Genomic DNA, 25577 nt, shown 5'->3' on the forward strand with positions numbered 1-25577 from the left:
CTCGTTCCCGCTGTCCATCAGTGCTTGCTCCCACTGCCCATTGTTGCTCACGGCTGCCCTTCGCTGCCCATCGCTGCCCATCGCTGCCCATCACTGCTCGTTCCCGCTGTCCATCGCTGCCCATCGCTGCCCCGGGCCTGCCGCTGGAGGACGGTCCCCCCGAGGCACCGCAGGGTCCCGCCGCCCGCCCGCGGCCGAGGTCATTCCTTACCGCCGGCTGCCCCCTAGCGCTGGCGGGGCAGGGGCAGAGGGATCCTGCACTCGAGGGGCCCCGGGGAGCCTTCGGGAAGGAGGTGATTCCTGAAGGGAGCGCAGGACGGGTTAATGAGGTGGATTAATTAAAGGGTCATTGCCCAGAGAAGCTGTGGCTGCCCCATCCCTGGCAGTGTTCAAGGCCAGGTTGGACACAGGGGCTTGGAGCAGCTGCTCCAGTGGAAGGTGTCCCTGCCCATGGCAGGGGTTGGAGCTGGATGAGCTTCAAGGTCTCTCCCAGCTCAAGCCACCCTGTGATTCTACGTCTCTACTTAACGTCCAGATTTCCTCTATACTCTCAAGGACACCCCAGATGTGGCACGAAGACATGTGTGAGAAGATGCTCAGGCTGCCCCCGCCTGGACCACTGCCCCCAGCAGCGCAGCCATCAGTCCAAGGGGCCCGTGGCAGCCAGCAGAGGAGAGAAGGTGAAGGTCTGGCTGTTTCCCCCAGGCACGCCACGGGCTCTGGCCCTTCTCTGTCAATATTGGGCTGGAGGCTGAGCCTGAGCGCAGCTCCTGCCCTTTGCTCTGTTTGCTATCTCCTTCAGGCTGTTTGGTTTCAGTTAATCATCCAGTGAAGGCAAACATTGTCAGGAAGGGGCAGCATGCCCCATATCTCCTGCACTGGACAGGCCCAGGACACTTGGCTCTGGGGCGGGAGACACCCACCCTGCTCATGGGCACTAGTTGCCAGCTATGGACCCCCGGGGAAGGGGGTGCAGAAGGGGAGCAGCAGCTCAAGCTCTGCTCTCTATGAACGCTGGTCAGTATCAGGCAGCCTGGGGTAAGTTCTGGGGACCCCTTGATCCTCTCCTCTCTGCAGGTTCAGGCTGGTTTGCAGGGGCTGGAGCCACCATCCAGGCTCTTTGCAGGACACTGGAGGAGGAATGTGAATCCCAAGGCAGAACAGAGGAGAGAGACAGGTCCTGGCCCCATGTCTGGGCTATACTGTGGTGTAGGAGGAGGTGAGGGTGAGGAGCTCAGCCTGCCACAGTGGAAGGATGCTCACCATCCCTCCCACACCCCAGGCCAGCTCTCTGCACATCCCACTGTCCCAGGACACATGGCCAGGCCCTGCAGAGCTGCACCTTGCCCTCCTGGCCCCCCAGCCAGCCTGGCCGGCCCCAGTGCCCGCAGTCTGAAGGTCACACTGCTGTGCAGAGCACAGAGTCCGGGAACCCACCGGCACACCGAGGCTCAGCGGCACTTCGAAGCCACCAGACACAATGCTTTGGGGTCTCCTTTCCCTCCTCCTCATTGCTGTGGCCAACGGGACCCCCATCGGGGACCAGGATAAGGATATTCAAGTACAGGAGAATTTTGAGGCTGAACGGGTAATGGCAGCTTGCGGTGCCTTTGTTCTGGGGGCAGAAGGGATGGGGGAAAGCTCTATTTTGGTTTCTTTCTGCAAGAAGAGCGATATTCCCTATGCCCACATTAGGCTGTGCTGGACAGGCATTGGCAGCATGGCCGGGCAGGGGGTGTCCTTTGGTATGTGCTCACCCCAGCAGACACCTAGGCAGGGCAGCTGAAGCCCGAGCAGCCAGGCCATGTGAATCCCATGGGATGTCAGTGACCTGCCCAGCCGGAAGGTCTGGTGCTGATCCATTTCCCATCTCCTGTGGCAGCTCTGAGCTGGGCCCACTGTACCATCACCCCTCCATTATTCTCTGTCCCATAAATGTTTCAGCTCTGCAGAAAACCAAATGTCCCACTTTGGAGGAGAGGGCTTGTGGTGGAGATGTCTTGTTCTTGTCCCTACAGATGTACGGGAAGTGGTACGATGTCGCTGTCGGCACGACCTGCAGGTGGATGAAGAACTACAAGGAGAAGTTCAGCATGGGCACACTGGTGCTGGGCCCTGGCTCCAATACCGACCAGATCAGCACTGCCAGCACCAGGCTGCGGTAGGGGCAGTGCTCAAGCCTCCCCACCCAGGGGTGCTGCATCTCCCAGAGGCTGGGACAGGATAAAGGGTTTTCTTGCTCTGGCTGGCACCAGAGCCCTCGGAGGGGCTGGATTGGGCTCAAACACCCAAATGCCTTGGGCAGGGGAATTTCAAGGGTCTAGCACTGGCCTTGGCAGTGCTGGGGTAATGGTTGGACTTGATCTTAAAGGTCTTTTCCAACCTGGTTGATTCTGTGATTCTGTGCCATGGCTTCAGTGTCCCAGACATGACTTTCGCACAATAACCAGCAGAGATGGTCACTCTGAGCAGCTGATTGTGTTCCTGCTCCCTGCAGGCAGGGTGACTGCACACTCGTCTCAGGAGAGTACCAGAAAACCAGCACCCCTGGCAAATACACCTACTACAACCCTAGTAAGTAACTGGGGTAACTCGCTGCCACCCTGCAGTGGGGCTGCTGATGGGAGCCAGCACCAGGCACAGCAGGGGAAGGGGTGCAAGACAGGGCTCAGGAGGCACCCCACAGTTTGGGCCATTTCCAGGCAAATTATGGCATGCAGCAGAGGGAAAGAGGCTTTTCCAGCACTGTCCCTGCATAGACACGGGACTATGAGATGTTCCAGCAGATCCCTCCTGGCCCCATGGCCCTGAGCCAGGGTAGGCTCTCACCAACCACATTTCTGGAGTACTGATGGTGTCCCAGTTGTCCTCAGCCCTTGGTTTCCAATCCCCTTGACTAAGATGAGCCTGGATGGAGTCAGGGTGTATCAGAGGATGCATCCCCACAGTCAGCTCTTTTCTGGAATTAGCTGCCTTGTTTCAGCCCCCAGCTCTGGGGTTGTCTTACATTGCCACATTTCTCCCTAAGGGGCAGGAATGATGTCCCCTGTGTCTCTGTCTCCCACAGAATGGGATGTGTCTATCCAGTCCTATGTGCTCCGCACCAACTACGAAGAGTATGCTGTCATTCTGATGCGGAAAGAAAGCAGTTTTGGCCCAAGCACAACCCTGAAGCTATACGGTACGTCTTGTTATGGCACTTGTGGGTAAGCAGGCTCTGGGGTGCACCAGTGCAGCTCAGAAACCACCCCCAAGGGCTCCTCAGGTCCCTTGACCTTGAGGGACCTGACCATGGCTTTGGAAGTGGTACCTTGGACCAGATCATCTTTGGCACTGCAGTGGTGGAGTCTTACGGCTCAGCTTAGAGCCATGTAACAGAATGAACATCCAAAACAACCTGTTGTTCGGGGTGAAGGTGGCAAGAGCTGCTTGGAAGAAACCCAGACCATGGTTAAGAATCACAGAGAGGTTGGGAAGGTCCAGGTGGCTGGTCTGCAGATTGGTGTAGGGCTGGGGGGCTCCCTCCAGAGCCCTTCCTATACCAACCCCACTCACAGCTTGTTCCCTTGCACAGGGAGGAGTCCAGAGCTGCGGGAGGACCTCATTGAGGCTTTCCAGCAGCTGGCTCTGGAGATGGGCATCCCTGCAGATTCCATCTTCGTCCTGGCCAACAGAGGTAACCCACCATAAGGCACATGCTCCTGCTGCCTCTCACCCAGGGTACTGGTGCACTGGGCCTGCTCCTTGATGTGTGAGGCTGGGGAGATGAGGGGATGGTTAGGGTGGAGGGATGAGAGATGAGAGCTTTTGTAGGATGGGGTGGGAAGGAGATAAGGCCACATATCAGTCAGGCTTTCCAGGCAGTGGGATCCTTGCTGGGCCATCAGTTCAATGCACCTCCAAGGCTGTGCTGGGATGAGGGCACAGGACACCCAGGGACACTCAGCACTGCTGCCCATGGGTGGGTGTTCCTAGGACCACAGGACCTCCCTGCTCAGCCTGGTTATCTGAAGGTGTCAGTGTGATGCAGGCGGGTGTGGGGATTCTAGGGTGATGCTCCTGTCAGGGGGAGATGGGGAGCAGCAAGAGGGTGAGAACACTGGAGCGGAAATGGGAGTGTCCCTGCGTGTGCACATCGCAGGACCACGGTGAGGTGAGGTTGTCAGAACCCCCCTCTGATGCTCCTCATTTTCTCTGTCACTGGGGCCAGGTGAATGCATTCCTCAGGAGACCACAGCCGCCCCACAGGTGAGTGCTGCAGTGGGACCCCCTGACATGGATCACGACTGGGACATCCCTTCTAGGCAAGCCCCCCAGAGAGCTGGTGTCTGGGACCAGGCTCTGTGGGCAGGACATGTTATTGGAGCAGCTGCTCCACTGCTCACCAGGGAGTGATCACTCCCTGGTGGTGACTCAAGAGTGGTCACTCTTTCACCCCACTGATGGGTTTTGACTGTGAGGATGGTGCACAGGCAGCTGCAGGCTGCAGGCTGGGGCTCGTGGGGCTGGGAGGGCACCAGGGCTCATTTGCAAGCAGAAGGCAACAGCTCTTTCCTACTCTGGTATTTCTGACAGCATGAAAGATGCTGCATGCAGAGCCTCATGTCTCCCTGCTCTTTGCCTGTGTAGGGGTGTCCCAGCCAGGCTGCACATCCCCTCTGAAGGGCTGGGAGGCAGCTCATGCTCCACTGGTCCTTCAGCTGCCATCACTCAGCACTCCCAGTATCACAGGGTTGAATTTAGAAAGATTAGGGGAGACTGAGCTGGGCTCTTAGGCAGAAGCTGTTCCCTGGGAGGGTGTTGAGGCGCTGGCACAGGGTGCCCAGAGAAGCTGTGGCTGCCCCATCCCTGGCAGTGCTCAAGGCCAGGTTGGACACAGGGGCTTGGAGCAAGCTGCCCTAGGGGAAGGTGTCCCTGCCCGTGGCAGGGGTTGGAACTGGAGGAGCTTTAAGGTCCCTTCCGGCCCAAACCATTCCATGATTCTGGGGGATCATAGATGGGTCTTCCATAGGAGAAGCAACTCTTTTGACAGGAAAGTAGGTAACACATCACCTTGCATCAGCAAGAGCATAGGCATGTTCCCAGCAGAAGGGAATTACTTGGGCACTTTGGTGCCTATATCCATAACACATGACCCTGGCCCACACTCTGGATGAGCACAGGGCTGGAAAAGCCATGAGGTGACCCAGCATCAGTGACTGAAGCTGTGCTGGGAGCCAGCAGTACCCCGCAGTTCTGCCCTGGCATGGCCCATCCCGGGGGTGCAGGGGCAGTGGGGTGGGCAGCGGATCCGACGGGCGGGGGCTGACAGCAGCCTCTCTGCTTCCTCCCCATGCAGCGGGCACGGAGAGCAGTCCTGCCCCCCGAGGAGGGCTCGGCCGCGGGCCCCCTGCCCCCTTACATCGGCAATAAGGAAGGTACGTGTTTGGGGAGGCGGCTCCGTCGGGAATTCCCGTGTCCCACATCCCGGTTTGCCGGTGCCAGCCAGTGCCGTGCCTCCCGCAGACTCGTGCCGGCTGAGCCGGGACCCCGGGCCCTGCAGCGGGATGCTCTCCCGCTTCTTCTACAACTCCTCCTCCATGGCCTGCGAGATCTTCCTGTACGGCGGCTGCCTGGGCAACGGCAACAACTTCTACTCGGAGAAGGAATGTCTGCAGGCGTGCCGGAGCGAGGGTGAGGCGGCAGCGCCCGGCCCGCGGGGATCAGCGCCAGTCCTGCGGGGCCGGGCTACGGGAGGAATGTGAGTGCCCATGTGTGGGCCCTGAGCACCTGACCCCCCCTGTCCCGCAGCTGCCTGCCGGATGCCCATCGTCCCCGGGCCCTGCCAGAACCCAGTGACTCGCTGGGCCTTTGATGCGGCCCAGGGCAAGTGCATCACGTTCAGCTACAGCGGCTGCAAAGGCAACGGGAACCAGTTCTACTCGGAGAAGGAGTGCAAAGAGTACTGCGGAGCTCCTCCGCTGGCAGGTACCGGCCCCTGCCTTCACCCTGCCTGCATCCAGCACCCTGCCCGCATCCTGCACTGCGCTGTGCTGTGCTGGCACAGCAGTCCGCAGCTCCTTGCCTGCTCTGGGTGTGCTGAGTCTGCCTGGGGTGGGAACAGGGCTGTCCTGGGTCTGGAGCAGGTCTTGGGATGGATCTGTCCTGGGTCTGGACGGGTCTGTCTGTGATGGGTCTGTGACAGCTTTGTGCTGTGCCTGGGGTGGGTCTGTCCTGGGTCAGGGACTTTGATGGACTAAGGAATATGGTCTTTATAGAATCCCAGACAGGTTTGTGTTGAAGGGATCTGAAAGCTTATCCAGTCCCAACCCCTGCCATAGGCAGGGACACCTTTCACTAGAACAGGGTGCTCCAAGCCCTGTCCAACCTGGCCTTGAACACCTTAATGAATCTACAGCCAGTATCACAGAGGGGCAGACATCCCGCAGACATCCCGAGCCACAGCTGAACCTCAGGATGGTCTGGATAAAGGTGGGAATGGCACTGAACAGGCTAGAGTGCAGTGGGGAGCAGCAGAGGTGACAAACAGCATGCAGGCAGGGGATGCCAGTGAGGGAAGAGTGGCTGAAAGAGTTGGGGTGGTGCAGGGACCCTGGCACCAAATAAGGCCCAAACCTGGGTCCCTGCCTGGGTGCACCCTCATGTGAGCCTCCAGCTCCCGTCAGTACAGAGGGTTCTGTGTTGAACCTCCCTGGGACACACCATTGGCACTGCTCACCCCTTGGGTAAGCGGGCAAGCAGGTTCTCAGCAGTGGGACAGGGAGGAGCGAGCTCAGGGGTCTTCAGCCGCTGTATGAACTGAATGATGTTAAGGTCCCTTCCAACCCTAACCATTCTGTGGCTCTGTAACCACAGTCTGTTCCCATCAGAGCAGGAGCTCGGGTTTACAGCTACCCACAGATGGGAGATGGGGCCACAGTAAAGTGTCTTAGGGCAAATCCATTAATACAACCAGGGCAGGTGATGGGACACAATGTGACATCCCAGCACAGCACAGGGGTGCACAGAGGGTCTTGACCAAGTGGGCAGCAGCTTCCATCGCTGACTGTCCATGAGGCAAGGAGGGGGTTGTGGGTCTGTCCGTCACTCTTCACATCTCTCCACTTGCAGAGGATGAGGAGTTTCTACATCTGTCAAACTGATGTGGGTGGAAAACAAGCTCCTGACACCCAGCACCAGGCCCCACAGGAGGCAGCTGCAGCAGTAAATGTCTCTAATGTGACCAATGAGCCCAGTGTCTGTCCTCAAGCTGGGGGTCCAGGAGGGATGTGGGATGCTGTGGGGTAGGATCTCCTCTGATTTGTGGGGCTCCTGGGTGCTCCCTACCGAGTCTCTGCCTCTTCCTCAGGCCACTGAGGTGCTGGGGGGACAATGGGTGAACCGAGGGACTCAGAGCATCTCTCTGATGGGGCTCAGCCCCCCATATTCCAGGGGATGGTGAAGGGCAGCCGGGAAGGGCCCAGCAAGGAGCGAACGGTGCCTGTTCCTCCCTGAAGGGAGTAACGGCTGCAGGGTCACTGTGGGACTGGGGACCAAGACACTGGCTGGGGTCCATGGGGAGGGGTGATGATCATATGGGGACTGTTACATGGGGATCTCAGAAAGGGATTACAGGGTGTCCAAGGGTACCCTGAGGGGTTACAGGAGGAAGTTTTGGGGTCATGAGGGGAAATGGGGGTGTCCCAGGAGGGGGTTACAGGGGTTATGGGGGTCTCAAGGGGCTGTAGGGGTGCCAGAAGGGGGTTAGAAGTGTTGTGGGGTATCGGGCTGTATGGCACAGGAGGGGTGAGGGGCTATGGGGCACAGGGGGTTCCGCGGGGGTTCCGGAAGGTCCGGGCTGGCTTCTGGCAGGTCCGTGCCCATGACACGCGCTCAGCGCTCTGCTGACCCCTGCTGGCCCCTGCCGGCCGCCGTAGCCAGCGCTGCGTGCGCCGTGTTCCCCGGCGGCGAGGCGGAAGAGGCAAGATGGCGGCGGGAGCCCCGCGGCTGGCCCCGGGCCGCGGCGCCCGGCGGGGCTGAGCCGAGCCCCGAGCCCATTGACCCACCGCTCTCCCGGCCCCACCGCCCTGCGCCCCGCTCCGGGCCATGCCCGGGTAGCGCCCGCTCCCAGCACACGGCGGGGCCCCTGTTCAGAGCACCCTCCCCTCGCTCCGGGCCGTGCCGAGCCCGGGCGGCTCCTCATGGCAGGCGCAGCCTTGCCCCTGCCCTGACTGCCCCGAGCCCTGCCCTGCCCTGCCCGGAGCAGCCCCTTCCCCGCGGCGCTGCGGGAGCGGGACCGCAAAGATGTTCTCGGCCCTGAAGAAGCTGGTGGGGTCGGAGCAGGCTCCGGTCCGGGACAAGAACATCCCCGCGGGGTTGCAGTCCATGAACCAGGCGCTGCAGCGGCGCTTCGCCAAGGGCGTCCAGTACAACAGTGAGTGGGGGCCGCGTCCCGGGGTGCAAGGGTGTGTGGGGTGCGCGGGCCGGGGCTGCCGCCGCTGTCCGCCCGGAGCCACGTTTGTCATTGACGGTTCAGTGCTGCGGGGTGGTGGGGTCGGGACATTCGGGTCTGTGTGTCCGGGGCCCGCGGCGCAGAGGGGTCTGGGCACTGCCTGCGCGCCGCAGGCGGCGGCACAGACCGAGCTGTAAGAGCGAGCTTTGGCCATTGAGCACCAAGGGAGTCACTGCCCGCGGTGGGGGTGAGCGGCCCTGCAGCCCGGGGGGTGGGTGTAATTGAGCTGTAGTGGTTGATGATAAGGGTCTGTTGAAATGCTCTGCCGTGCCAGGCCTCAGTGCAAGGTGCTGATGTATGTCTCTATGTGCCCTTGGTACATCGTTTCATTCCATCTTTGCTGCAACTAATACATTTGCTCCTTTGTTGGGGAAATTGTTTTCCCTTCAGTGTTTTGCCCTTGGGACTCAGTAAAGGTTATTTCCAATACAGTGTTTCAGGAAGGCACTGCAAGTGTATGAGATACATCCCAGAGTAACAACTGTGAGGCGATTAATGTAATCTTTGCTGGAAGCAGAGGTGGGAGCAGGAGCGCTAGGAGATCACTGAATCCACGCAGGCAGTGGAGTCAGGCTGCGGAAGGCCGGAAGATTGGTAGCTGGGAAAGAGACTGATGTGTAAACGTGGCACTGAATGACTCCTGTAAAGGCACATGTGTGGAGGCATAGAGCTGGTCTTGTATCTTAGTCTGAAACAGAACATGAAGGGGGACATTAACACGTTGGGGCCTGGGGCTTTTCCTGTTTTATTTAGTATTGTCACTATCAACTGTGCTTTTGAGCTGCTGTTTTGAAGCTCTGCTTTACTAGGGAGAGCATTTGGTGCCTTTCTCCATAGCACATCTGTGAGATATGCCAGTAGTGTTCAATTTAAAACAGGAGTGTCTCAGCAGTCAGGAATGTGAGCAGAAGCACTGTGGTGCTGTAAGAAACTCGATTCCCAGTGAGAGGCAGGGGATGGAACTGTTGTGCTGTGGAACGCAGCACTGCATCATCACACAGAAACCTGCCCATCTGCTCAGTAGAGACTTGACCTGTGCAGAGGCTCTGTGCAGCCAGGACACATCCACTGGTGCCTGTTGGGGATCAGGTACCTGACACCAGGCTGTGAATTATGTAGGAGGAAGGAGTTGACTCTCCATGTGGTGCAGGCGCCCAGATCAGCTGCATCCTACTGGCACAGCACTCCACTCTGTATGGTCCAACCGCATTGGCGGCCCCACGTGGACATGGACCTGCAAGGCCAGAACTGCCCCAGCCAAGCTGCCAGCTGTGGCTCTGCTGCTTTTGGGATTGCTACCAAAAGCCTTGGGAAAGCCATATGGTTTGTGCTCTGTGTGACCAGGATTTGTGCTCTAGCTGCTGCTTTCCTGTCTGCAATAAAACTGCAGCCCACTGTCACTGCCTGAGGGGAAGCTTTCCAGTCTCCATAGTAACTCTTCCCAGTTATAGGATATTTATAGGAAGTACAGGCTTACAAAAGGGCATCAAAGCACATTCTGTAGCTGTGCCATGGGCAGATGGGGTGGGCTCCAGCACAGTGAGGTGGGCTCAGGTGAAGGAATGCCATTGCAAGGGCTTTTGCTCAGGAAGCACAGAGTGCAAATCCTGTGCATTGCCAATGCTCCTTTCTTAGCAAAGACATGGTGTTCAGCAGAAGCAAATGCACCATGTGTTTGGTGGTCTCTGTTAACACACATGGGTCTGTACAACTCCTCAGTTCCCTTGGCGCTGCCTAAACCTAAAGCAAAAGGTGCTGTGATGAGTGGTTCTACAGAAACATTCCTTGCTTTCACAGACCAGTACTAATCATGAACTGAAGCTGCTTCCTTCCCAGGTAGTGTGCTGGAATGCCATGGGTTGCTTGCTGATAAATTGGACAGCAGACAGCCAGGATATGGGCTGTGTCACCTGGCTTATTGTGGGGCTCAGAACAGGCTGTCAAGTGCACTTTGTAACCAGACAGCCCTGGTTGGGGTGATTCTGAAGGCGGCGGTGTGCAATTGCACTGGATAGTGTGCATCTCTAAGCTGAACCAGTGATGTGTTCTGACATTCTCTCACCCACTCTGTAAAGTACTCAAGAGAAAGAGTATTGCAGGGTGGGTGGGTTCTCTAATGGAATGATGAGAGCAAAAGGCAGTATTAGTCCTCAGCAGCTGCCCCTTCCTCTGCATGGGACACTGTACTTTAGAGCAAGAGCATTTCCATACTGCATCCCAGAGCACACACTCCTTAGTTGTTCTCCTTAGCATCCACACCAAGCTCCTGCGTTTTACACACCGTGGCCCAAATAACACCAGAGGTCCCTGAAGCAATATGTAAGGTACAGAGAGGAAAATTATGTGGGTCTGTATCATATGTTGTATGTATCCAATGGCTTGGATGTTTATGGAAGATCCTGGTTCCAAGCACTGGTAACCAGTCTTCCACAGTTTTAGTTCTTGGGAGAGCTTAATCTTGGATTAGGTTGGCTGTATCACTGTTCTGGTTGCTGTGCCAGGGAGGTAGCACAGGCCAGAGGGATTGAGCTCAGTGGAGGAAAGGAGGTGGATCTTGTTCTTTTGTTTGAACAAATTACAAGGCAAATTACAGGAGGAAGTACCAGCATCTGCTTACTCAAACATGAAAGTTCATGTAAGGCAAAGAAGGATGAGATGAGCAGTTCTTGCTGTGTTACACTGGTGAAAGGATTCCCTGGGAGTCACACTGATGATCAGTGACAGGAGCAGAAGACACAGAAGTGCTGAAGGCTCAGATCCATCCATACACCTTCTGCTCTGGACTTTATTCTTAACAGTGCTTGGGTTTCAGAGGGGACACATGGAAAGTCCTTTTGCCTGTGTCACGGGCTCAATGCATTCATTCAGAAAAATCAAAGGAATCTTCCTTTGACTGTTTCACCATCTGTAAGTAGGAATCACACACACCGGGTGGCAGGAACTGCAGGAGATGGTTTGTTGTGTCTGCAGAGATGCTCTGGCACCTGTGAGTGAAGGCAGGCTATAAATACTGTGTTGATTTCTGCCTTTCTTATCCTTCTGCTATATTAATAAGCAACTCTGTAAGAGAATAAACAGTAGCACCTCTCATTTTACAACAGCAGGAGCCCAGGGGAACTGCAGCATAAACCTTCACCAGACAAAACTCCTCCACAGACTTTGAAGATGTTTTACCTTAAAGTTTCCCTCTTAACCTTTTCTCTGGGATGCTGCAGTAACCTCTGAGTTCCAACAGGAGGCAGCCTTCAGCCTCGCATTTCGTTGCCCAAAAGATGCTGCGCAACCGAATGCTGATCACCTGAATGCCATCAAATGTCCCCGAGTGGCCCATTTTCTAGAAGATAACGGCACCTATTCAAAAGGCAAGCAGAAGAATTCTGTTAAGTCAGCTTATGCTTCCCATAGCCTTGTGAATGCCACTAGAAACAAGGATAGTATTTAAAAAACAAAAGTAATCACATAATGTAACTGGGAAAGTCCTGTTATCAGAAGAACAAGCAGGCATTAGGCCTGGCTCTGGGAAGTTCATGATGTTAATTTCTACAGAAGTTGCTTTGCTGGCTGTGTACAGTTCATAATATTTTGGACTCTCCCTTTCCTTGGGAGAGTTTGAATGACTTTCTCACTGACTGACCTCCCCTGCTTAAGGCACAGGCCCAGGCATGTGGTGCTCCAGCAGCTGAATGGCCTCAGCAGCCAATGTGAGCCCAGTGGGTGGAAGTGGAACCTTTACCCAAGGCTGCAGTTGGTGAGAGTGCACCCACACCTACAACCAGCTAAGGGCTGGCTCCTGTGCTGGGACTGTCCCTCTGACACATGGAGGACCTGCAGAGGTCCAGTATTCCAGTGCCTAAAGGGACTACAAGAAACCTGGAGAGGGGCTTTGGACAAGGGCCTGTAGGGACAGGCCAAGGGGAATGGCTTTAACCTGCCCGAGGGGAGACTGAGATGAACTCTTAGGTAGAAGCTCTTCCCTGTGAGGGTGCTGAGGTGCTGGCACAGGGTGCCCAGAGAAGCTGTGGCTGCCCCATCCCTGGCAGTGTTCAAGGTCAGGTTGAGCAGATTGGGGTTGGTATGGCAGAGTGGGATTGAGGGCTGGATAGAGGTAGAAAAGGCAGGAGCATGGAAGGATGTCATGCATTAGTGATTTAGATCACTTAAAGTATCACTGTTTATGGTATTAGCACCAGTAGTTCTAATCTGATGTCAAAGTGACTTCACAGTTCATGACAAGGTTCATGCTGTGACTTACTACATGGATGAAAAGTACAAAGGACAATGGAATCAGAATCCAGCTAAAATGATCTGTACAAAGACTGGTGGCTCTAATGGTGAGAGAGACTGTTCATCGAGTCAGGGGGGTCAAAGTGGATCCCTTTGCTTTCCACACTTCTGATGGAGCTTAGTACATGGAGGTCCAGTCTTAGCCTCAGACTTGGACAGTGGTTAATGTCTAGTGGAATTATCTACACAACATTTACAAAATTAATATTGAGTATGGATTTAATTAGTATTAATTCAACGTGTTGTCAGTCACACACCCAGGGTTTGGGGGGGTAAAAGGACTCTTTGCTTTGGGCAAGGAAGGATCTCTTAGTGTCAAGTAAGGAGTCTGAAACCTTGAGAGGTTCCCTGCTCAAGGGGATTGTCACATGTGTGCAGTCCAGGGAGAGCTTGGAATGTACTCGTCCAAAGGTCCGTTGTTGTAAAACATCTCTGTGCCTCCAGGAGCAACCTTGAAAGACATCCCAGCTCCAGGGGAGATGGCCACCATGCAGCCATGCTGCTCACTTTGGCTGTTGTATTTATGGGATAAAGTGTTTGGCTTGTGGTCACATTGCCCATGATGTGAAAGGTGTCCAGGAGAATCCTTGTGCCCACACTTCCTTTATTCCTTGGTAAATGAGTGTTGGAAGAGCCACCCACTATTCCTACATTAATTGCATGGTCAGTGCTCCCTGTGTCCCTGCTCCTTAGTGGCTTTCCCAGGGGAGTGCCAGACTACTGCTGGTTTGGTGTGAGGCTCGCAGAGGAGCAGAGCCTCAGCTGGCTGAACTCCTGCAGCTTCTCAAGAGTTGGTGCTGGCTGTTTCCGCTGAGCTGCTCTGAGTAGCTGAATAAACACTAATTTTAATGGCTGAGGCTCATGTTTTTAACAAACCCTGTGTAATATGGGGGGACTAATTACAGCTGAATGATGCTTGCAAGAAGTTCACATGCTTTGCACAACGTTCTTCCTTTTGTGTTTAATCAGCTGTGTTTGTCTGCTTGCTCTTTTCCCAGTGAAAATTGTCATCCGAGGGGACAGGAACACTGGGAAAACCACACTCTGGCACCGACTGCAGGGAAAGAAATTTATTGAGGAATATATTCCAACTCAGGAGATCCAAGTCACCAGCATCCACTGGAATTACAAAAGTAAGAGGGAAGAGGGTGGAGGGAGATACAGTCACGGGACAGTGCATGGGATAAAAATTCCAGTGCGGCCTCATTTGCTTCTTTCTTCTGTGTCTGCTTGGGAGAGGAAATGGGTTCTTATCACTCATTATTTTAATTGATTATTCACAGTTTCTCAGTCCTGTTTTTAATAACTTTACTCACAAACCATGGAAGTGCTAAAGGATCCATCTTTGGAAGCTGCAGTTCAAGAGAAGTGTTTAACAGGTGATCCAAATGACAGGAAACATTTGTGATGTGCTTGACTTGTTAATGAAACGAGGTTTGTTATGGAAATCTGGCTCTGAGGCTAAGCCCTGCTTTTGCTCTTACTCTGTTGTGTAGGAGTAAGGGAAATTTTGCTAACGAGTTTTTTACTGATTAAGATATAAAGAACATCCTGTAACTGTTAAAGGTGATTTTATAAAAATTAATGTACTAATAACTCTGGGCTGACTTACTGAAGCACAGAAGTATTTTATGAGCCTTTCAAAGTGCTTGTTTGAATCTGAGAGATGAGCTGTGAATTTGTTTTCCTTTGTCCATTGCTCTGGAAACCCTGGATCTCACCTGGAGAAAATCCTGCAGGCACTGGAATAGCACAAGGCTGCAGTTCAACAGTGCGTTTAGTCCAGTTTTCAGGTTTCTGATCAGAAATGCCACAGCCTTGTGGGATGAACTACTGAGTCAGTAGGAACTGCTTTGTGAGTCTGATTTTGCTTTAAGGAAAAGGTCAGCAGTTTGTTTGTCACTGTCAGATGTTTCCCATCAGCACCACTCTGACCTTTTGTTGAATCTGGTACTCTCTGTCTTCTCACAGCTGGGAAAAAGCCAACGTGCAGTTGGGATCAACACCAAATTGATCTCATCCACCAATCACATTTGTGTTGCTGAATGATACTGTGATGCCCAAGGCTTGTGATGAGGATCATGCAGCCTCAGCTGTGGTCACCAGCATCTGCCTCAGGCTGGTGCTCTTTCTGCTTCTGTTGGCTTCATAGGCTTCAGTGCAAGGAGGGTGAGCGCTGCTGGTGTGTGCTCACAGGGAGATGGGAGCGAGACTCTCATGCCCTTCTGAAGATAGACCTGCATATGAATCAGCTCTCTCTTGATAAGTTTCTGCAGAGCTCACTGATTAGAGTTTAAGCAATGTGTGCATATGGGGATGGACTTTTCTCCAGGTGACATGTTGCTGACCTGGTTCAAATATCTGGAATGCTCTGCATGAAATTGTGCCTTTCCTTTGTGCTGTTTTTTCATTGTAAAACACTATTATTTTCATAGCAATAATTTCCAGCAGTGTAGGAAATTCTGTGTTGACCTTCTTAAAACTTGCTTTAAAAAATACCTGTCTAGAAACCACTGTAAGGTGTCTCCTGCTGTGCACACTTCCCATCCGAGGTGGGTGGTGGACACTTTGGGAAGGTGGCTCGGCTGCAATCACTGATCTGTTGGTTGAGTTAATCCGGAGAGGAGAAATTAAGATTGTTTTTCTTGTGATCATGCTCTCAAACTGCCTTGACTAAACCTGCTGGGTGGTGGGCAGCACAGATTTACAGATGTTAACTAAATTCCTATCAAATATTGAAGGACTCTTTGCATTGCCTGCTATTCTGTAGATTTACATTTTATACATGGAGGGTACCTTGTTATATCTTCAGAAATTATATACTGAGGGGATTAATACAGACAGAGAAATTCGAGTTATTTCTTCCTACTCAGAATGAACAAAATGACTTTTCTTTGCCAATTGTCTCTGTGATGGAGATGTGTAATATGTGTGTCCAAGTGAGGAGGTGCCATTCCTCACCTAAGGAATGGGTGTCAGCTTATGCCAGTCATCAGTATTAGTCTCTGTTTGGCAGTCTTAGAATGGGCTTGAAATAAAAGTGGCAACTACTTTGTTCAAAGACATGGAACACTTTTGGGATGGATGTGGAGAATGCCCTGCCCTGGGGATGTGTGAACTAAAGCTGATGAAATGAATTGGGCAGTTGCATGAGAGTAACTGTCTGAGGGCCTGCGAGCGCATGTGGTGAACACCCCATAAAGCAGGGATTCTTATTTTTAAATGAGCTTTTCCTGCAGTTGTATTCTTCTCACTCCTCTCCACCATTAGCAATGTCTTAGTGTGCCACTGGCTGCAGAGTACTTGGCCAAATAGCCACTGAGGACACATCTTTGGAGTGGTTTGATCCATGATTTATACGGATCCAAGTTACAGATTAAAAAGGCTGGATTAGCGCTCTGCCTCACCAAAGCTGTTCAGGTAAACTGCTGCTGCCATGTATGAGTCACACCAAAGCCAACACAGCAGCACTGAAGTAATTATCCTCTTGTGTGTTCAGGATAATCGGGAATGAAGCTGGTGATGAACCGGCTACAAGCCAGCAGGAGCCCTGGTGCTGAAGGGAGAAAAAACACTCGTGGAAAAATGGTTCTCCTGGCTCTCATGCAGTCGGTTTCTTCGCGGAATTCTGTGCTTCCCCTTAGATAAAGGGTGCAGAGCAGGTCTTTGTGGGTCAAGCACTTCAAGCCCTCAGCTTGGGCTTGATGCTCAGCAGGGCATCATTACTGCTCACACTATCCAGCAGAAGAGTCAGTCTTAACTGAGGGTGCACTTGGTGTTAGGGTGAGGAAGTGGAATGCTCAGGAGCAAAGTCCCAGTGTGAGGTAGCGGGTCACTCCTAGGAGAGCCCTGCATGTCACCTGAGGCCTTCTGAAGTGAAGTTCCAGCTTCCCTGCAGAAGCCCCTTGTTAATGCCCATATGCTGGTTCATGCGGCACTGCCAGAAAGAGCAAGCAGGCTCTGGGCTCCTCCTGTGCTCCTGCAGAGTTTCTCACCTGAGAAAGGAAAACACCTCCTGGCTCTTTGCAGAAAATCCTGCCTGTTGAAGGACACCATAGAGTCATAGAATAGTTAGGGTTGGAAAGGACCTTAAGATCATCAAGTTCCAACCCCCCTGCTATGGGCAGGGACACCTCACACTAAACCATATCACCCAGGGCTTCGTCCAGCCTGGCCTTGAACACTGCCAAGGATGGAGCATTCACAACTTCCCTTGGCAGCCCATTCCAGTACCTCACCACCATAACAGTAAAGAACTTCCTCCTTATACATAACCTGAACTTCCCCTGTTTAAGTTTTAACCCATTACCCCTTGTCCTATCTCTACAGTCCCTAATGAAGAGTCCCTCCTCAGCATCCTTGTAGGCCCGTTTCAGATACTGGAAGGCTGCTATGAGGTCTCCACGCAGCCTTTTCTTCTCCAGGCTGAACAGCCCCAACTTTCTCAGCCTGTCTTCATATGGGAGATGCTCCAGTCCCCTGATCATCCTCGTGGCCTCCTCTGGGCTTGTTCCAACAGTTCCGTGTCCTTTTTATGCTAAGGACACCAGAACTGCACACAATACTCCAGGTGAGGTCTCACAAGAGCAAAGTAGAGGGACAGGATCACCTCCTTTGACCTGCTGGTCACACTCCTTTTGATGCAGCCCAGGATACAGTTGCTTTCTGGGCTGTGAGTGCACACTGCAGCTGGCTCATGTTCATTTTCTCATCAAGCAACACCCCCAAGTCCTTCTCTGCAGAGCTGCTCTGAATCTCTTCTCTGCCCAACCTGTAGCTGTGCCTGGGATTGCTCTGACCCAGGTGTAGGACCTTGCACTTGGCATGGTTAAACTTCATGAGGTTGGCATCAGTCCACCTCACAATCGTGTCATGGTCCTTCTGGATGGCATTCCTTCCCTCCAGCGTATCAATGGAACCACACAGCTTGGTGTCATCGGCAAACTTGCTGAGGGCACACTCAATTCCATTGTCCATGTCAGCGACAATGGTATTAAACAAGACCGGTCCCAACACCGATCCAAGGGACACCACTCGTTACTGATCTCCAGCCGGACATTGAACCGTTGACCACAACTTTTTGCATGTGGCCATCCAGCCAGTTCTTTATCCACCGAGTGTTCCACCTATGAAATTGATGACACTCCAATTTAGAGACAAGGATGTCATGTGGGACAGTGTCGAACGCTTTGCACAAGTCCAGGTAGATGACGTCAACTGCTCCATCCCTGTCCATTAGTTCTGTAGCCCCATCATAGAAGGCCACCAAATTGGTCAGGCAGGATTTTCCCCTAGTGAAGCCATGCTGGCTGTCACCAAGCACCTTGTTGTTTTTCATGTGTCCTAGCATGCCTTCCAAGAGAATCTGCTCCCAGATTTTGCCAGGCACAGAGGTGAGACTGACTGGTCTGTAATTTCCCAGGTCATCCATTTTCCCCTTCTTGAAAATGGGGGTTATATTTCCCTTTTTCCAGTCATCGGGAACTTCACCTGACTGCCATGATTTTTCAAATATGATGGCCAGTGGCTTTGCAACTTCATTCACCAGCTCCTTCAGGACCCGTGGATGGATTTCATCAGGTCCCATGGACTTGTGCACATCCAGGTTCTTAAGATGGTCTCGAACCAGATGAAATCCATCAGTGGGCCCAAGGTCGTCATTCTCACAGTCCCTGCATTGTCATTCTGAGACTTGGGTGGTGCCTTTGCCAGTGAAGACTGAGATGAAGACCAGGGATTACTTGATGGGGCTCTCTGTCCCCTTGGCCTTCAGGGACAGCAGCAACAATGCTGGTCCCAGCTGTGGGATCTCAGTTTAGGGCAGACCTCCCCTTGCTTGTCAGTGTCACTGTGCACCAGGAATGGACCATGGACTTGAGCAGCCAGGTCACAGGAAGAGCACCCTCCAGTCCAGCATGTATGGGTGAGGAGCCAGCTGTACAGTTGGGTGCCAGGCCAGTGGTGATAGGGAGCAGCTGGACTTTAGCCTTGTCTGGCTTAAGGTCTGTAGAAGTAGCCAGGGGACAACTAAGAGTGTAATGGTTTGAGCAGAAGTTGAGAAGCAGCAATAGAAGGTGGGAGCGTTGATCTGCTGGAGGGTAGGAAGGCTCCACCAAGGGATCTGGACAGGCTGGATCCATGGGCTGTGGCCAATGGGGTGATATCTGAGAAGGCAAAGTGCCAGGTCCTGCATTTGGGCCACAACAACCCCCTGCAACGCTCCAGGCTTGGGGACTAGCGGCTGGAAACTGCTCATGGGAAAGGAGCTGGGGGTGCTGACTGATGGAGCTGAACATGAGCAGCTTGTGCCCAGGCAGCCAGGAAGCCCCCAGCATCCTGGCCTGGATCAGCACCAGTGTGGCATCAGGGCCAGAGCAGGGATTGTGCCCCTGCACTGGGCACTGGTGAGGCTGCACCTCGAATCCTGTGTTCAGCTCTCAACCCTCACTACAAGAGAGACCTTGAGGGGCTGGAGCGGGGCCAGAGAAGGGCAATGGAGCTGGTGCAGGGCCTGGAGCATGAGAGAGATGGGAAACGGCTGAGGGACCTGGGGGGTTCAGTCTGGAGAAGAGAAGGCTCAGGGGGGACCTGATGGCTCCCTACAAGTGCCTGAGAGGAGGATGGAGCCAGGAGGGGCTGGGCTCTGCTCCCAAGGAACAAGGGATGGGACAAGAGGAAACGGCCTCAAGCTGCACCAGGGCAGGTTTAGATGGAGCTGAGGAACAATTCCTGCCCCAGAGGGTGCTCAGGCATTGGAACAGGCTGCCCAGGGCAGGGCTGCAGGCACTGGCCCTGCAAGTGTTCACACAGCGTGGAGACGAGGCCTCAGTGCCATGGGTTAGGGGTGGCCTTGGCAGTGCTGGGGTAAGGGTTGGACTTGATGAGCCTAAAGGTCTTTTCCACCCTGGTTGATTCAGTGGTCCTATGCAGGTGTAGGGCTGCTGTATGCCTGCTGTTGGGTTTCAAGTCCCACCGGAGCCTGTGATGCACTGGCTGGGCTGAGCCTGGGCACCTTTCCTGTTCAACCCATCCCCACCACCTGCTGGCAAAGGGAAGGGGAGCAGGAGTTACTGTGATCTAACTGATTTGGCTTCATGCATAAATGTAAACAGGATCTTTCTCCAAAAGCAGAGGATCCAAGTTTTCCTTTATGCATAATCTTTACAATGTTTTGAAACATTTCAGTTAAGCCAAAGGGAATTCTGCAGAGGGAATGTTTCCTGGCTGGCCAGTGACACTTAGCTATAGTCTTATGCCATCCTAGGATATTATTTTCTACTCTTGAGACATTATCCTCCTATTCCATTGCTTTATATGCATTGCTACTCCAAGTACAAGCTTTTGTTCTGTAGCCCATAGCATTTCCAAACAGGAGCTGTTCCTTGGAACAGCTTCATGGAGTTTGGGCTTCTTACATGGATTCGGCAGAAGCATCTGGCCAAGGCTGCCCACCCCTTGTGCTGGCAGTTAGTCAGGGGGTCACTACCCCAGCACTGGCTCTGCAGGGAGAATTTCAATTGTCTTGCTTCAGCTTTTAGCAACTCAGTTATGTGTTGCTGCTTGCAGTTTACTGATGCTGCAGCTTGTGAAGAGCCAAAATTGCTGGTAATATCTTCTTTTTCATAACACACAATGTGAAAGGAGCAGGGAAATGGCTTTCTGTAGCTGCAGGACTGTCTGCACCATTTGTCATGTCTGCAGGAAGATGCTGTTAGTAACTGATCTTCCTTAGATGTGTGTATTCCTCTTTTTTCCAGTTGTACACCTCATTTACAGACCAGGCCTTGTGCTTCAACTTGTATTTTATATTGGTTTTGAAAGAATATGGAAACTTCTCTGTATGAAAAGAATCTAAACAAAGTATTTATAAAGTTTCAAATCTGACATAAACCATGGAGGAAATGTGGCTGGCATTTGTGTAAGCAAGTTCTGAAGTCCTTTGGCTAACATGGTTTGGTGTAGAGAATGGGTCTTCAGCCTTGCTGTGTTTTGATTTTCTTCCAACTCAAGAAATCCTTTTGGTTTCCACTCATCTGCTGCTCTGCTGGTGTTGGCTCTGGGGGAAGCTCTGATGAGCATTGAGTGTGGTCATTAACTGAAACCCCTCCTAACATGTGTGTTCTTGTGCTTTCAGCCACTGACGATATTGTTAAGGTTGAAGTCTGGGATGTCGTTGACAAAGGTAAGATTCTCACTTCCTTTCTTGTGGGGATTCATTGGTCTTGCACAGTTTTAATTGAAACCTCGCATGGAATTCAGGAATAGCTGCTTACCTCCACTGGAGAAAAACGTTTGTACTGATGTTTTCCAAGTGTGTGGGTGCTACTTCCTGAAAAAAATATGGAAAGGAGTTAGGAGTCTCCTGTGCTAAAGTCTGTTATTTGGGATTTGAACTTCAGATCACACCCAATGTTCAGAAGCAGTTGGCTCATGTGCTCCATGAAATAGGCTGCTGCTTAGTGCGTTCACTGAGCTTTATTAGAAACTTCATCTTCTCTCCTTTATAGTTTTATATATTTAGAGAGCTACTGAGTTCCTGGTTCTGTTTATGAAAGTGCTGTCAAGCTGTTCTTGTATAGGAATGCTCTTGTTAAGTTGGTAAAATGTTATCTGCAGTGAATAATGCATGCAGGAGGGATGGATAAAAGAGAAGCCAATTACTTTAATTTAGAACAGAAAATGCAATATATGTAGTCCAAACCCTTTTCTAAATGCTCAGCCAAGGAGAGCATCATGATGTAGAAGTACATTCTTCATTAGTTTTCAGGTTTTGTCAGAGTATAAAGTTCTAGTTTATAAAACTAAAACCCTCAGAACTACATGTGAAGATGCAGTGTGGATGCAGTGCAAGCCTGGATGCAGTGGCATCTGTGCCTAGAAGAGGCTGGACTGCAGATTGAGCCCAACCAGCTCATTCTGTGGCCTGAAATGCAGATTTGTGGCTTTTAAGGATCCTTTTTTACCAGCGAGGTTTCTGATTTGAGTATGGTCAGGAAGGCAGCTTCACAAGGGAGCATCTCTTGCCATGCAGATTGTGCTCCTCATTGGTGTGTTTCTGCCAGTCAAACCTGTTGACCAGTCACTGAAACTTGAACTCCTGGTTTGGCTGCTGCTGCCTTTACTGCAGCCTGAGCTGGTGGCACTTTCAGATCTGAGCAAAACATCCGTTTTCTCACTGCCTTGCAACTTTGGGATGAATAGACAGCCAGTGAATTTGGGAACCATGTGTTCCAGCACTGACTCCTGTGAATGGCTTCTCTGAGCTCTCATCTTCTCGACTAGATGCTTGGCTTTTTTTTTTGGCAAAATGATTGGATTTGATATGTGCAGATGTTCATACCAGCTCTTCTGGTGCTGCTTTCTTTGCTGACAGTGGAGCATGTATGAGAAACCTCAAGAGACTCTCATCTTGCCACTTTATATTCTTTTGAAATAAGCCTCATTCTGTTAAGATCCCTCTTAGGGACCACAGATACGGATTTTTTATGTAATCAAATGTACTCAGTCAGTGCAGTGTAAAAACTCAGATCATCCTCACATAACAAAAATCAAATCCTTTCCTGTTGCCATAGCACTGGGGAGCCTTGGTAAGTACAACTTTAGGAAAAGATGCCAATTAAGCACTAAGAGCTTGCTCATATGTAACCTGCATCTGAATGTTATCTCATGACATCTTTGTTCTTCTTTCTGTGTGCTTAGGACAAAAATTCCTCCTGCGTGATGCTTTTGGTGAGAGCAACAGTAATTCAACTGTAGACTCTTAGTGTTGAAATACCAAGTGTTGCTGCAGCACAGTGCTAACAACACCTGATCCTTTTCTTCCTTGCCTACCAGATCCTGGCTAATGTGCATATTTAGAGTTAGGCAGAATGCTGCATTTATCAGGCTGGATTTGTAACTGCGTGCTCTGAACATGCATTTCAGCATGTACTATTTGCCAGGCTACATTCTTCTTGCCAGTGTTCCTCCATTTGGGGCAAATTGTTCTCATTAGAGAAAAATGGGAGTCCTTTATTTCTGTTAGGACTGAGCAGGTATTGAAAGGCTGATGTGAGGATACAGCCAGACTGTCTAAAACATGTACCCATAAACTGCAGTTCTCAACTTCAGTCCTGTAAAGCAGCTTTGGCCTTTCCTCTGTCGTGTTGCTATTCCTGAGCGTGTGAACCTGCACCGGAGATTTGGGAAACAAGAAGTTGCGCTCTGAAAGACTTGCTGTGCTTGTTTGGGCTGCAGTTGGATGTGGATGTGCAGCACATGCCCCCTGCCAGCTCTGCAGTGTGCTGGGGTTTCCCTCCAGGCTGCCTTAGGAAGGCAGCAGGTGGCTCTGGTGGAGCTGCCTTGCTGGTGGCTCACTCAGTGGTGTTTGGGGCATAGGTGTTCCTTTGGAAGTGTGGGGAGATCTGTTAGAGCTGTGAGGTTGGTTGGGGCAGTGGAGCAGGGGGATGGCAGCTGCTCTACTGCTCTGCCTGCCTTTGGCTTGTCTCTGGGGTTTTTGCTGGTTTGATGTACAGACTCGCTGGAGCACAGGCTTCCCTGCAGACTTCCCTGCCTCCTGCTGTGTCCTCCTCGGGCCTGCTCACAGAGCTGGACTCATTTGGGTAATGATGCCATTTGTTAAAAACCAAGTCGAGCTTGCCCCCAGCCATGGATTGCATTGAGTTTTGTGCAGTGTGTCATAAATACCAACTCCTTTGCTGCCCTTGGAACTAACAGAACACAGGAAGGAGATCTCAGCAAAAGTCACAGCCTGACTCATCTCTGGCTTTGCAGCACATTGTGTAACTACTGCAGGTCCTAAAGCTGTAACAGATCCTGAATGCAGAGGAGCTGCTAGAATGCAGGTGATTCAGGAACAATTCTGACCCCATCTTGTAACCTGTGCTAGTTTGGTTCCTTATCTTTTCTCATACACCAACTAAGGGAATCGAATAATAATTAATTTTCTATTGCTCCCATAATAGCATTAACTGTTTCCCTCCTTGGAGGTTCCTGGCCCTGCACCTTCTCCCTCCCAGAGGTGAGATGCAAGAAGGAGAAAAGATCAGAATCAATGTTTCTGTTCTGTTCAGATGCCCTGAGTTAGATAATTCTGGGGATGCAAATATTCAAGACCTGGTTTGGTGAATGGTGAACAGAGGCATCTCCCTCATGCTGTGGACAGCATTTGTTGGCAAGTTGGACTGAATCCTTCTATCCCACACTAGAACCGATGGGACACAGAGATGCAGAGGCTCTCAGGGGTTGGCCACAAACCCAGTCTTCTGATGCTCAGTGAGGACTGGTCTGTAGGCTGTGGGGCAGTGCTGTGAGGTTGTTTGGTTTCAGTGTTGCTGTCATGCCTGTAAATAAGTTGCAGTCATCATTCTAGGCAGAGAAGCTGGGCAATAGCAGCATGAAGCCCCTTGCCTTCTAACTGAGGCTTTTTGGATCACACATCAGTGTGACCTTAAAGAGGAGACCGTGTTCATATAACAGCACAATCTCCATTGTGCATTTTTCACAGGCTGAATTGCATCTTTGTGAAAATGCATGCATCTCAACTTTATCTAGCTCATTCTGCAGTTCTGGTTCCAAAAATAGACACAGAGCATAAATACATACACACATGCGCTTTTCAGCCCTGATACTGCTTTCTCGATGACTCCCCTTTACAGCAGTGCTGAGCATCATGTAAGACAGAATATTACTCATTCCTGTTGATACACATATAAAGCCATAAGCAGGGAGGGGTGTGTGTTCAGTCTCTGAGCACTGGTTATCACTGTGTCTGGGTTAGAAAGAGACTTTAGTGCTCAGGATGGAAGGACAGTGAAGAATACCTGTAGTTGCTTGGGCTTCTATTTACACACCTAGAAATTCAGGTCATGCCAAGTGTTATTTAGTGGTCACTGTGCTGATGTCTTGGTATTCAGAGAAGCCACAGGAATGCCACTGACTTGAAATGAATTTATTTGAAGTGGGAAAAGGCATCCTTGACATCCCACACGTTCAGTTACTCTGGGAGAAGTCTGAGCCCATAGGTGGATCCTCCAGGAAAAGGAGGAAAACACACTGCATGAGAGGGGAAGGATCAGGATTAACGTATTTGCTACTTTCAGATGCCAACAGTCATGTGGATGCCCAGGAGCACCCACCGAACACACTGTCAGGGGAATGGCCTGGAATCTCCTGCTGTACCCTGCAGCATTTAAACTTCCATGAATAACTCTATTCCATAACTGTTTCTCCTTGACCTATGTGCAGAAGGAATGAAGCATTTTATTTCACTTGCAGGGTCTGGCAGAACCAGGAGGTTTACAGCAGCCAGTCCATGGCAATCAGCAGGTTGGGTAGTTGGCAGGAGGTGTTTCGGTCCCCTGTGTTGCAGTCTTCTCAAGAGTCAGTGGGAGGGGTTTTTGCAGGAGCATCCAAGCTGCCAATACGTCTGTTGTCAGTGACACAGGGTATTTCTGGAAGTTATGAGGAGGAATTCCAGGTGTCTGCCATTATAATTCAGTTAACTCATCATTGTCATTACAGAACAGGAAAATACAGAATGGAGTTAATTCAGAGGTGCAGTTTTTAATTGCTGTCAGTAACATCTGGTACCTGTGAAACATAACTGCAGATCTGATCTTCAGCTGAAGATGCTGCAAGGGCTGGAGCAGCTCTGCTCTGGAGCCAGGCTGAGAGAGCTGGGCTGGGGCAGCCTGGACAAGAGAAGGCTCCTGAAGGGGAGACCTGAGAGCAGCTCCAGTGCCTAAAGGGGCTGCAGGAAAGCTGGAGAGGGCCTTGGGACAAGGGTCTGTAGGGACAGGAC

General features: G+C 51.8%; 2 protein-coding genes across 3 annotated transcripts in view; both read left to right on the forward strand.

Annotated features, from left to right (window-relative positions):
* The first annotated feature begins 1480 nt into the window (after positions 1-1480).
* AMBP (alpha-1-microglobulin/bikunin precursor) lies at positions 1481-7157 on the forward strand. The gene is made up of 10 exons (XM_005141837.4): positions 1481-1588; positions 2019-2161; positions 2498-2574; positions 3068-3181; positions 3575-3676; positions 4211-4248; positions 5339-5417; positions 5506-5673; positions 5791-5967; positions 7111-7157. The coding sequence occupies exons 1-10, from the start codon at positions 1481-1483 to the stop codon at positions 7140-7142; spliced, it is 1038 nt and encodes a 345-aa protein (XP_005141894.2). The 3' UTR covers positions 7143-7157.
* Positions 7158-7959: 802 nt separating this feature from the next.
* RABL6 (RAB, member RAS oncogene family like 6) overlaps positions 7960-25577 on the forward strand; it is a 54358-nt gene continuing 36740 nt past the window's right edge. For both annotated transcript variants that reach the window (XM_034067589.1, XM_034067588.1), the window contains exons 1-3: positions 7960-8413; positions 13774-13908; positions 20910-20957. In XM_034067589.1, the coding sequence (XP_033923480.1) occupies positions 8284-8413; positions 13774-13908; positions 20910-20957 (313 nt within the window). In that variant the 5' untranslated portion in view covers positions 7960-8283. The remainder of the gene's footprint in view (positions 8414-13773; positions 13909-20909; positions 20958-25577) is intronic.

This window comes from Melopsittacus undulatus, chromosome 11 (genome assembly GCF_012275295.1).
Source record: "Melopsittacus undulatus isolate bMelUnd1 chromosome 11, bMelUnd1.mat.Z, whole genome shotgun sequence".
Lineage (NCBI taxonomy): Eukaryota > Metazoa > Chordata > Aves > Psittaciformes > Psittaculidae > Melopsittacus > Melopsittacus undulatus.